Source organism: Cryptomeria japonica, chromosome 4, assembly GCF_030272615.1.
Source record: "Cryptomeria japonica chromosome 4, Sugi_1.0, whole genome shotgun sequence".
Classification (NCBI taxonomy): domain Eukaryota; kingdom Viridiplantae; phylum Streptophyta; class Pinopsida; order Cupressales; family Cupressaceae; genus Cryptomeria; species Cryptomeria japonica.
This window is the reverse complement of record NC_081408.1, coordinates 487,512,429-487,526,146: the sequence shown is the minus strand read 5'-3', so window position 1 is coordinate 487,526,146 and position 13,718 is coordinate 487,512,429. Positions and strand designations below refer to the sequence as shown.

The 13,718-nt window shown below is 37.8% G+C and overlaps 1 protein-coding gene across 2 annotated transcripts in view; it reads left to right on the top strand.

Moving 5' to 3' along the window:
- The window catches only part of LOC131060394 (uncharacterized), a 59,361-nt gene extending 45,992 nt beyond the window's left edge, over positions 1–13,369 (top strand). The window contains exons 2-4 of one of the 2 annotated variants that reach the window (XM_057993618.2): positions 12,237–12,393; positions 12,621–12,697; positions 12,841–13,369. In XM_057993618.2, coding sequence (XP_057849601.1) covers positions 12,237–12,393; positions 12,621–12,697; positions 12,841–13,170 — 564 coding nt within the window. In that variant the 3' untranslated portion in view covers positions 13,171–13,369. Of the gene's footprint in view, positions 1–12,236; positions 12,394–12,617; positions 12,698–12,840 lie in introns of both variants that reach the window. The other variant, XM_057993617.2, reaches the window with a different exon arrangement.
- The last annotated feature ends 349 nt before the right edge of the window (positions 13,370–13,718 follow it).

Genomic DNA, 13,718 nt, shown 5'->3' with positions numbered 1-13,718 from the left:
GCCAAAATCCAAAGTTCCTAATTTTATTTGTTGCTCAGGTTGACATTAGATTTATTCTATAACATTACAAAATGTATATCCAAGAATTGACTCGAATGAACCATAGCTGTCTTGATCAACTTGCATCAACTTCTTGTCTAATCCATAAGAGTTATTTTTTTATTTTGACTAGATTTCCATAAAATCAAGGGTACATATTGAATCTATGTTTTTTGAAGTTGTGTGCATCTTCCTCTCATCCTTATTTGGTGATATCCCATACCAAGGATAGATGAATTGATTAACTTCATGGAGGAAGGTAATTTTCCAAGATCGATCTACGATTGGGATACCACCAAATAAGGATGAGAGAGGAAGATGTACCTAAGACTGCCTTTAGATGTCATTATGGACATTTTTGAGTTTCTAGTCCTACCCTTTGGCCTCACCAATGCCTTGGCCACCTTTCAGTCTTGCATGAATCATGTCTTTTGAAAACAACTAAGAAAATTTCTACTTATATTCTTTGATGATATTCTTATCTATAGCAAAGCATGGGAGGAGCGCCTTCGACATATTGAAGAAGTATTAAGTATCTTGGAAACAAAATCCTTGTTTGCTAAAGCCTCAAAATGTGAGTTTGGCCTAGAGGAGATTCTTTACTTAGGTCACAAAAGCCATGTAGAGGGAGTAAGTGTAGACAAAGAAAAGATTAGAGCCATCAAAGAATGGCCAAAACCTAAAACCTTAACCTGACTTAGAGGCTTTGTGGGACTATGTAGCTAGTCGCTTTGTAAAAGGCGTTTCCAAGATAGTCGCACCTCTCACAGACCTAACCAAAAAAGGAGCCTTCGTGTGGAGTGAAGTATCACAACAAGCTTTTAAGAGGCTAAAAGAGGCAATGAGTTCATGCCCTATCTTGGCCATCCCCAACTTTACACTACCCTGCGAGTTACGATGCGCAGTCCTCATGCAAAATAAACATCCCATAGCATTTGAAAGCTGCAAGCTTACAAAAACTGAGAAAAACTATTCTATCTATGACAAAGAAATGTTGGCCATCATGCATGCCTTGGCCAAATTCAGGCAATACTTAGTTTGCGGAAAATTCAATGTCAAAATGGATCATAATAGCCTAAGGTCTTCATGAATTAGAAAGATCTGAATGACCGCCAACAAAAATGGGTAAGCAAGATCCAAGCTTACAATTTTGATATCGAGTATGTAAAGGGGACCGATAATGTAGTAGCTAATGCCTTGTCTAGACAATCTCATTTGAATACCATAACAAGCCTCACCAGGGATTGGGAAAGTTACATCATTGCAGAATATGCAAAAGACCCCCAAGCCAATGAAATACTAGAGGGAAACATACCAAGTGATGAATATAAGGTAGTTGAAGAGATCATTCTATATAAGGACCGGATATTCCTCCTACCCAACTCCAAGATGAAGAGTAAAAACATGAAGGAGTACCATGATAACCCACTAGCAGGTCTCCAAGGATATTTTAGAACATACAAACAGATACGGGGAAAAGTATTTGTGGAATGTTCTAAAAAAGGATGTCCTAAAATATGTACAAGAGTGTTTGACTTGCTAAAAGAACAAAACGGAACAAAGCCACCTTGCAAGCCTTCAACCATTAGTCGTCCCTAACCAAAAGTGGGAAAGCATATCCATGGATTTCATAACTGGATTACCCAAAGTACAAGGGAAGGACTGCATCTATGTGGTAGTAGATTGGCTTACCAAGTATGCCCACTTCTTCACAATATCTAAAGAGTAAAAGGCACAACAGATAGCCGAAGTGTTCTTTAGGGAATCTTTCAGGCTACACGGCTTACCAAAGAACATAGTTAGCGATAGAGATAATCACTTCCTTAGCCAATTTTGGCAAGAGCTCTTTCGGTTAGCAGAGACTAGACAAACACCCAACACAAGCTATCACCCACAGATAGACGGACAAACAGAAATAGTCAACAAATGGATAGAAGGGGATTTAAGGAATTATGTTACGGGCCAACAAAATCCATGGCTCAAATGGTTGCACCTAGGGGAGTGTTGCTACAATACTACTGTTGATGTGTCTTTTGTACACGACCAAACACAAAATAAAATACCTAAAGGTACCTTATCCTCTCTTGAATAAAGCTTCCCCGAATGCTAAAGATCTCGCAAAAGGATCAATCGGAGCAACTCCAAGGTTCTGATATGTAGGTTCTCTACGTGTGGATAAGCTCTTGCGGTATGATGTGATTTTGCTGGAATCACAAGGGGACTTACATTCGATGACCTGAGCGTCTGATTTGTTTTGGATATCACTGGAACGTGGGTCTTTACTGATCCTTGATTTTAAAAAAGGGAAAAAGGATAAGGTTTGGAGAAGGATCTAATTCTAACACTAAGAACGTAAGAGCAATGAATGACCTTTGATGAAATTCTAACTAAGTCTTGCTTTGACATCCTAGGATCATCTCCACAAGATTAGTGCGATCTTCTGAGGAAAGCTTTATGATGTTTAGATCACCGCTACAAGCATGGACACCGTCAGGTTGATGCATATCAATGAAAAAGCGATAATTGAAGTTAAGCTTAAGCTGAATGATTCCAGTTGACTATGCAAGCCAAGTCTGCAATCAACAAACCGCTAGTAGTATGGATATATGAATTTCACCATTGATCATACAAATTTCTTCCATTCACCTAATAACATGAAATCAAATTTGAGAAGTATAGAGACCATGCAAATTGTTGAATCGACCCATAGAATTCACCATTCCTTCAATGAAGTTTACAAGTCTTTTGCAACAATATCTTGGCAACAATCTTTGCCTTCTCTTTCTACTCTACTCTAACTATTTCCTACTTTCTGACTATTTACTATTAACTAACTATTAACTATTAACCCTTACAAATGAGGAGCCAGGGCTTTATATATTGACTTAGAACCAACGGCTAGGATTACAAGATAAAAACCCTAATTAGGGTTTTTTACAACAAACTTCCTATAGCCAATGAGAAAATTACATTCCAAGAGCAAGGACCAATAGGAAGCAGGGGTAGGTGCCTCGAAGTTTGTGTCGTCCCCGATGAGTCAGGTACATTGAATCTGGACACGCTGAGGTGGACCAATCCGTCCGGAGGAATGATGACTCGAATGCTACCTTGCCTAATGCTTGTGACTTGGTTGATCCTCCTTTGTCTTTGATATGATGAATGATGTACTTCCTTTGCTTGACCAGGCTTCCTTATTGTTAAGTCTTCCTTCTCCAGTAGCATATCTCGCCCTGAAGTGCTCGCAAAGCCTTTCTTTGTCATCTTGTGGTAGAATGATGTCTTGAGGCTAACTTGAACTCCTTGAACACCCCTAGTCTTCCAACGCTTCAAAGCACCTTGAGTCCTCCCTTTCTGCATGTGGAACGTCCTTGATGATGATGGATTGGAAGAGGTCATCCTTGCCCTGGTCTTCTTCCATCTGCAAAACCAACCAAAAGGTGATTAAGGACACATAATGAATTCATTCTAACATAGCATTTCCTTCCTTAAATCATCAACAAAAAGACATTAAAATGAAGTTTGCTCAAGATTCTCCCCAGGCCCTATAAAAATTTCGCTCTAGACCCTTTAGAAGGGTCAGGAGCGGATTTCTTGTTTAGGCTCAAGTTCTATCACTTCTCCACTCCAAAATATCTTCTAAGGCAAGCATACACTAGTCTTCTCTCCACCAAGGCCTGGGAATCCATCTCTTGACCTTCATCATGAGCAAATTAGGTGAAATTGAGAATTTTGCTCTGGACCCTTTGGAAGGGTTAGGAGCGAAATTCAAGTTTTAGACTTATTTATTTACTTCCTTCACTTCAATTCACCTTACAAGGCAAGAATACCTCACTCCACCTTCAACCATGCCATAGGAATCAATGTTTTGGCTTCACACAAGGAGAAAATAGGTGGTTTGAAGAATTTCGCTCTGGACCCTTTGGAAGGGTCAGGAGCGAAATTCTCCTTTTAGGTTGATTTCTCTTACTTAGCTCCATTCTTCTCACTTTGATCTACTTTGACTCTCTATTTGGATCCTTCTCCCATACATGCAACACTTGCTTGACCCTCAAAATGGCTAGAAAGGAGAATTTCGCTAAAAATCATGGCCAGGGACAGGACCTATTTAGGATTTTGCCCTGGACCCTTTGGAAGGGTCAGGAGCGAAATCCTTGTCCTAGCTCAAAATCTTGGCCATTGGTGGCCACAATCCATTCCAAGGCATGCCTAGGGGTCCTTCCAAGCTCAATCTACCTTGATCCACACTTATCTTGACACAAAAATGGAAGGAAAAGAGGTATTTTGGGAATTTCGCTTTGGACCCTTTAGAAGGGTCAGGAGCGAAATTTGCATTTTAGGACAAATTCTATCATGTCTCTCACTTCAACTCACCTCAAAGGTCAAGGAAACGTTGCTCCATTCTTCCCTAAGCCATAAAAACCAAAAGTTTGACTTGATTTGCAAGGGAAATAGGTGATCTTAGGAATTTCGCTCTGGACCCTTTGGAAGGGTTAGGAGCGAAATCCTAGTTTTTGCTCAATTCCTTCAAATTTATTGATCACTAGCAACTCAAAGTCATTCCTAAGGACATATCCAATCCTATCTCACCCCGACCCACACTTGACTTGGCACAAAACTGGGAGAAAAGAGTGGTTTTGTGGAATTTCGCTCTGGACCCTTTGGAAAGGTTAGGAGCGAAATTCCTACTCTAGGCTTGACTCTTCATCTCTTCAACTCCAATCTTCTCTGGAAGGCAAAAATACATCACTCTCCACCCAAGGAACAAGGTTTGTAGCCTAAGCAAGGGAGCAAATGAGGTTTATAAAGAATTTTGCTCTGAACCCTTTGGAAGGGTCAGGAGTGAAATTCATCCTTTAGGCAAATTCTTCATCTTTTAATGCCTTCAATCACCTCCCAAGGCAAGAACATACCAATTCACCTTCCCACATGCCTTAGAAACCAACACTTGGCCAAAACTAGGAAGAAAATGAGAGTTATGGGGATTTTCGCTCTGTACCCTATGGAAGGGTCAGGAGCGAAATCCTCATTCTTGGTTGATTTTCCACTTCATTCACCTAATTCTCCCTCAAACTTGATCAATTTCAAGCTCCTTTCACCACAATCAAGGCAATCCACCATCAAACTAGCTCAAGACAAGGTAAACCTAGAGCTTAAGGCAAAAAAAAAAAAGAAGGTCAAATGGAGGATTTCTCTCTGGACCCTTTGGAAGGGTCAGGAGCGAAATTCTCCTTCCAAGTTGATTTCCATCATTTCATCGCCTCAAACCTCCTCTCCAAGTCAAATATGCATCCAAGTCTTCCAAACCATGCCTTAGAAGTTCCAAACTTGGTCAAGTTAAAGAGCAAAGTAGAGGAAATATGAATTTCGCTTTGGACTCTTGGAAGGGTCAGGAGCGAAATCCATGTCTTAGGTCAAAATCTTCATTCCTCAATGCTTTCAATCACTTCCTAAGGCAAGAACATATCAATCTACCCCCACCATGTCCAAGGAACAAGGATGCTAGCCCAAACAAGGGAGAAAATAGTGTCTAGGGAGAATTTCGCTCTGGACCCTTGGAAGGGTCAGGAGCGAAATTCACATTTAGGCTCAAATCTTGACTTCATTTCTCACATTTCTTCATCCAAACAAGTGTTTTGCCCTCAATAATGTCTGGGAATTAGTTAGTTCTAAGTTTGGGTCAAAGTAGAATGTCTTATGGAGAATTTCGCTCTGGACCCTTTGGAAGGGTCAGGAGTGAAATTGAAATTCGCTTTGGACCCTTTGGAAGGGTCAGGAGCGAAATTTGACATTTTGGTCTCTCCGTCAGGATTCATATATGGAATATAACATTTAAGTATAAGTGACATTTCCTTATATCTTTCTTCTTTCTTATACTTAAATGTTATATTCCATATATACTGTCAAGATGTTTGAGAGTGGTTTCGGACCTCCAGGAGTTATAATGCAAAATCTAGTTTTTAGAGGATTCTTCAATTTTCCAGACAGTCAAATTTCAGGATCAGGATGACATTCCAGACTTAGCCAAATTTCAGGACATTTGAAGATCAGGATGACATTCTAGACTTCTTCACTCACCAATTTGACCTAACTCAGACCTTCAAAGATGATATTCACTCACCAAGCTTCATTGACCTCCTGAAACACAAACAAGACACTATTAGCAACAAGAGCAAGACTAGGCCTAAGGGAGACTTTCAAAGAAACACTAACCTGGAGCACATGCTGACTCCCCCTGGCTCAAGCAGAGCCTGCCATCCTAGTGATCCCCCTGGCAACACTCAGCATGCAAAGGCTAATAGACAAAACCCTAAAAGACCTAGAAACAAACCCCAGAATGCAAAAAAGTAGGGGTCCCCATTTGCAATGGGGCGATGTGTGAATACGTCACAACAACTACCCACCATATGTCAATTGGAATGAGTCTATTTAAGGCCTTATATGGATATGATACCACCTCCTTTGGAAGCTTAGCCATACAAGATAGAAAAGTACCAAGAGCCAGGGATTTCATACAACAAAGCATAGACATAACAAATACTCTCAAGGATAATCTTCTCCATTCTCAAAACCAACATAAGATCTATGCTGATTGGAATTGTGTAGAGAGAACGTTTGAAGTTGGAGACTTGGTCTTATCAAGACTACAGCCATACAAGCAATCTTTAATCAAGACAAGCAGGGTAGAAAATCTTAAGCCTCGATTTTATGGGCCATACAAGGTCCTAAGACGGATAGGTGACGTGGCCTATGAATTGGAGTTGCCCGAGAGTAGCAAAATCCACATCTTCCATGTCTCTAGGCTCAAGAAGGTTCTTGGACAACAAGTTGCCCCATGTGCAGAATTACCACCTCTCAGTGACGAGGGTAAACTAATTTTGGAGCCCAAAACTATCATAGATATGTGAGAGAATTTGTTAAGGAATCGAACTATTTCTGAGTTGTTGATAAAATGGAAAGGTCTCCTAGAGGAAGATGCTACATGGGAAAGAGAAGAAGTTGTTAAGTTGCTTGAGGACAAGCAAATTCAGGAAGGGCGGACGGTCATGGACCGTTCCCTTTGATCAGGTGTAATGGATTATTTATAATAATAATGTATTTCTAAATCCTATTCTTCTTAATTAATCTTGTTGATCTATCTTGAATGAATCGCTGTTATATTTGCATCACAATTAAAGAGAGAAAATTGTCTTGATCTAAGACTGCACAATTTTCATATTGGCATTCCTTATCTTTTAATGTCATTATACATTCTTACCTAATATTAATAATGCTGTTCATATAACTGATCAGTCGATTAGTAGTAATAGAACCTTATGTGTTATTTAACATAATAGTAGAATGCTAACTAACACATCACTTAAGGGCACCGATTGCAAAGATAAAAGGACAGCGCATAACTAAGAGGCAACTGATCCCTTAGGAAGAGAGGCGACTCTTCCCTCAAAGACGCCGCCCTTGGCATCTGTAAAAAGGGAAGTTGGGCCTTATCACAAGGCATACGAAAAAGGGAAGAGAAAAGGCATACGGAGTAGAGTGTAGCCAACACAAAAAAAAAGGTGAAGAAAGAGAATCATCCACTTATAGGATCAAACGTCTGCATCTCAGAAGGGACAGCTGAGGATTAAGGACAAACTACATCTCATACGAAGAAGGCAGCAAAGTATCGCTTCCTGGTATGCTGTATCACACCTGTGCACCATTGCTGATGACAATTACATATTATTGGAAATCCCATTAGATAATATTGCATATATGATTGCACAGAATGTTACAAGTATTATTGATATAAATAGTTAAGGAACATTATTTATAACACGCAAATTCTAATTTATATACATCTGATTTCTGATTCATTGTAGTACATGAATTCCACTAAGCAATCTAATCTCAGCCTAGTGACAGTCCATAGGAAATAATTCTTGACATTTTGGTTATTAGGACATCAATACCATTATTGCAGCATTATTGTTTAATGTCACAACTCTAATATCATCAGCATATTAATATTCTAATAAGGAATTGTTTTTAATAGTAGTTTATCTTGTAGGAGAGGTGTGAGATGTAATGGAGGTGTGACGGAGTGACTCATAAGTAGGCCATTTTAGAACGACCTAGGGTGGCGTCTAGGACATTGAGGGCCCTTACCTTGAGGAGTCATGTAACCTGGTTACAATCTCTTCCTCAACTCAAGACTTGCTAGCATGGGAGAAGAGGATTTGAGGGGTAAGCTAACATGAGCTGCCAAGTAGAGCAAGAGGGTTGAAAGCCTCTCTTGGGCTTGGTGTAGAAATGGCTCTAAGCAAGCCCTTCGATCTCCTTCCCCAACTTTGATATGTGTAGCATTAATAGTAGTTTAATTATGCATTTCACCTAACACTAATGATGAGATAAATATATATGTATATGTGTAGTTTTTCTTGGCTTGTGTCTATAAATAGGAGTTCATTTTATTAAGCAAGATATTGTTTGGTAAGTCAAACCCTAACTTGATTTATGAATTTATGTTTTTTTAGGTAAAGTTGTTGCAATTTGGGAAGGGGACATTACAATGAATTTGTGACAAAAACATTTGCATGGAGGATCTGATTTCACATCCTTTAGAAAAGTCATGTGTGCTATAAGGAAGCATGAGAAAGCTACACAAGAAGTTTTGAGAAAAAATGATGAAGTAATCTTTTCATTTCATAAGATCATGCTTGCAGATTTAATACGTGAGATTCGGTGCTTTTGTAGATTGTTTATTGCTGCCTCTCCATTATGCACATATTATTTAAAATCAGTCCATGCAACTGAATTGTTTTCTTACAAGTTGAGGAGAAGGATGGATTGATTGATGTGTATATCTACAGTATGTATTTCAAAAGTGTAGAGGTGAATGGGAGATTTGATTTCAGAAAATCTGTTGGTTGTTGTAAAGGATACCATGAATATTATCTTTTTCCATCATGTTTCAAAAATCATAATTTTACCATTATCTTGAGCTTCAGGAGACTTTGGAACGAATTTTCCAAATGACAGTGCATTACTAGCTAGAGACCCAGGACAGTTTGCAGGGTTAGTTTTTAGAGTTAGTAGGGGTATGTGTTGCTATTGTATGATGTTAATTTCCATCCTTCAGCTATATATCAGATCTCGAAGTTGTGTACAACATCCTTCAAGCTGAGGTAAAGTTTGGAACAAACAATGTTGTTTTCTGCAGGAAGTACATTATCTCACCACAGAGTAAGTTGTTCTTTGCAATTTTGGTAAACAAAATATCATGGAAAGAATGTTGCTGTTGTATGATTACCTTTTTAACCATTCAGTGGGGTTGAAAATGATTTCTTACAGGTCGATATCTGTATCACTAACAAAAGCTTCAGGAGTCTTGGGTATAAATTTCTCAAAGGTTGTCCATCACTAGCTGAAAACTCAAGACAATTTGTAGAATCAATATCCAGAATTTGCAGTTATGGATGTTGTTATATGATGTCATTTGTTGTCCCTCAAATGTGCCATTCTGGTTCCAAATCAGAGCCTAAAGCTACATCTAGCATCCTTAATGCATAGACAAAATTTGGAGTAGTTAGTGTTGATTTCTGTAAGGAGTGTCTCTGACTCTCTACCACTACAAGGTTAAATAGGTAATTGTTTCTTAGAATGGTATTCACTTTAATGAGGGATGTATTTTCTATTGTAACTATTTTATAGGATGCATAAATAAGAAAATCACATTTGCAAAAGTTTGCAAGAGATTCTGGTTTAGCTTTCGTGGTGACAATGCATATATCCATCCTGGAAAGAAGTTGATAAGAGGAGGGTTTTGATTGAAGAAGATGGTAAGCATGCTACAAACCCATAGGAAAAAAGGAATATGAGGTTGCACATTAAATATTGTTCTCATAATATTACACGGCACATTTACATTTTTTAGGTAATTTTTAGGATGCTCATGAGGAAGAAGCAACATCATGTAAGTACAGGATCAAGGCTTGGTATACAGTTTGGTATGATTGATCAGCTTGGCTACATGAGCTTGGAGCCATATGTTTACAACTACTTGAGGACAAGCAGTTTTTGGGAAGGGAGGATTTGTCATGTGCCTTTTCCAAAAATAGCACTTACTATTTTTACAAAGATCAACTATCCAAAAATAGCAAGTTCTGACCTATAGACAGACTAGAAATGAAATTTTTTCTTGGTGATTTGGTTAAATAAAAAATCATATTTAATCCTCAAAGGATATTTTAAAATATTAAGTTCCCAAACTTGTGGTCTGGGAAATGGGAAAGTTTCTTTTGGCATGTTTAGTGGCTCTTTGGAAGCTTATGGCAAGTTTTGACGATTAGCATTTTCATTGGGAGTCGGTGAAGGTTAGGAGACACTTGGCAAAAGGAAAGTTTCCTCCATTTTGTGTGGCCGGATTTGGGCCCCCAATTTGAATTTTGTATTCAGTTTCAGATATACATGAATTTAGCTCCATTTTCATTCATTCTCTTAATGTTTTTTGAAAAGTTGCTTTCTCTTCGAGGGCTGATAAATTTGTGAAGATTGTTCTTCAAGGCTGATAAACTATGAAGACAAAGGCTTAAGGGCAGTGGATCCGAGGGTCTTTCAAGTGCAATTTCACCCAGAGATTGCTAGTGTACTGAAAGTTCAGATTTCCTTGTTTTTCCTAGCAGTTTTTGTAGAAGCTTTTCAAGATATTTGGAGTTAATACTTTCATATTTGATTTCAGTTTGTTGTAGCGGGTAATAACAACATTATTGGCTGTACATTGCTATTGTTTATCATTTCAGATCTCGTATTTTATGAATAATAAATTCAGACTAGAAATTAATATTATTTTGGTGATTTGGTTAAATCAAAAATCATATTTAATCATCAAAAGATATTTTAAAATATTAAATTCCCAAATTTGTGGTGTGGGAAATTTATTTTGGCATGTTTAGTGGCTCTTTGGAAGCTTATGGCAAGTTTTGACAATTAGCAGTTTGGTGAAGTTGGCATTTTCATTGGGAGTTTGTGAAGGTTAGGAGACTCTTGGCAAAAGGAAAGCTTCCTCCATTTTGAGTAGTGGGATTTGGACACCCAATTTGAATTTTGAAATTGGTTTCATATGTACATGAATTTGGCTCCATTTTCATTCTTTCTCTTGTTATTTTCTGAAAAGTTGTCGCTTTCTCTTCAAAGGCTGATAAATCTGTGAAGGTTGTTATTCAAGGCTGATAAAACATGGATACAGAGACTCAAAGGCAGTGGATCTTAGGGTCTTTCAAATGTAATCTCACCCACAGATTGCTAGTGTGCTGAAAGTTAAGATTTCCTTGTTTTTACTAGTAGTTTGTAGGAGGTTTTCAGGAGTTTTGGAGTTTGGAGTGAATAGTTTCAGATTTGATTTCAGTTTGTTGTAGCTAGTAATAACAACATTATTGGTTTCAGATCTGGTATTTTATGAATAATAAAGTTTGGGTGTGTTGTGTGAAGTTCATTCAAAGACAGTGGTGCTCGGCAGTGCCTACAGGCGCCAATTTGTTTCCAGATTTTGAATTGATGTTTGCAAAAGTGTATTTGCTGTAATACACCATTTTATGACAGTAAATACATTATTATTCCTTGCTGCAATTCATGCAAATCAAGCATTTATCAATTTGTGTGAAGTTATTTGCTTTCCAGGTGTGTTTGTTCAGCTAGTTGCTTGGCAGTGTTTGGCTAATTTCGGAAATTTTGTAAAGATTAATCTTTTAGTTTTAAAAGCATTTCAGATTTGATATAACATTTGCAAGGGATATTACAAGTTTTCAGGTATCTTCAATTTTTTCTGCACGTAACACATTATTTCCATTCAATTATCACTGGCTATATCTGTTGATCCATTTTCCATTTTCTGAGCAAGGAAACTGTAACACTATAATCTTTTTGGAATTGAGTCTATTAGTTGACATATTGGTTATGGCCTGCTTAGATCTTCTATGATGGAGAAATGGTGAAGTGGTGTTCATTCACTGAGTATTTTTATTTTATTGTATTGCATATGATATGAATTCTTGTTTGTAAATGATTTCATGCACATACTATATCTACTCAGTCCAGAGGAATTGAGAAAAGATTCCTGTTGTGAAATACATTCTGCAGAAGGCTCTTGATTTAATTGGATGCAATGTATTTGGAAATTCTTATTGGATTTCACTAACTCAAGATTTCTGCTTTGATATCAGGCTCAGGATCTCCTTCATAATTACTTAGACAATACTCTGACCATAATCCCTAGTTCAGAATTGCAACCACATGTGGCTGATAGTCCAATGGTTGATGCTGATGATGATATCCGTCTGTTTAGGCGGGCACCAGTTGGCATAACCCTCAAACCTGACGGTATGCAAGTGAAGACATAGAATGTGCTTATTTTAAGTGTTTGGTAAACTTAAAAGAGGGCAATTGTTTGTAATTAGACATTGCTTTATTGTCTCCTAGATAAGAAATAGTAAATTTGCTGCTTAAAGATAATTTGCATCACAAGTTGTCAATTTTTCCACCCATGGTTAGATGTTTTATTTTTTTGATGTTTTATACTCACTCTTATCATTTTTCATTGGCAGTAGAGAGGCTTCCAGCGTCTATCCCTAGAAAGAAACCAAGAATTCCTCCTAGACAAGAGATTAATGAGAAATCGACAGAGGTATTTGATCTTTGTTAACCCGGTTGTCAAGTTTTATAATTCATAATCATTAAAGTCTGAAAGATAGGGAATGGATTATGATATTGTTCATGTTGTAATAATTTTTATTTAGCTCAGTAAATATATGTGTGGTCATATACCAGTTCAAGTTTCAGCTACAATCTGTCGCTGTTGATGGGACCATGATTTTAGCTGAAGCAGAGAAGAACAGAAGAAAGGCATTGGCCAGATTAGAAGCAAAAGAATGTGCAGCTCAGATAGCAGCGAGGAAAGAGGAAGAGAGAGTTGCATTATTAAAGCAGCAAAGGGGAGAAAAATGGCTTCCTTCTATAGGCAAAGAAATGGTTGGGGATGTACAAGCAAAACCAAATAATTTGCAAAAGCAATGCACAAATCTGGGGAAGAAGCATTTTGACAATAACAAATTAAACAGAAATAAGGATCATGTGAATGGAAAGCATCAGGAGAGTTAAGCATAAAGAAGCCAAAACGTCTGCAGAAAAACAGTCAAGAACAAACTGGGATCCAAAAAAGAAATTCATTGGAAGTAGAACTCAGCTATAGGCAACTAATTAAGTGAAATCAAGTCCTTTGTTTAATGTAACTGATTCTCTAAGTTGACAATGCAATTTGAATCCTAGTGAAAATATCAATCTGAAATTTTTGCATTCCTGTGTCGCTTGCAACTGCATTTCATTATCCTTGCATCAAACCATTATTGCTTTTCTTTTCCAATAATCAAGGATGAGGCTTGGTAATAAAAAGTTTACTGATCAGTGAACTGGTTGGAATTTGATGTGATATGTAGGAAATTGCTTGCAGACTTTCATTCCTGCTTAGCTGAATAGTTGCTCATCTAGGGAATTCACCAACTAGTCTGTCATAAGCTCTCCATCTTGGGAAGAAGATCAAGTTTGCTGAAATATGGACACAAATGGAAGTTACTAACAAATTCTAATTAGGGACGTTTCCTATAGCTTCAAATATGTATCACATATCCGTTTGGCAGGTAGTCCTTAAA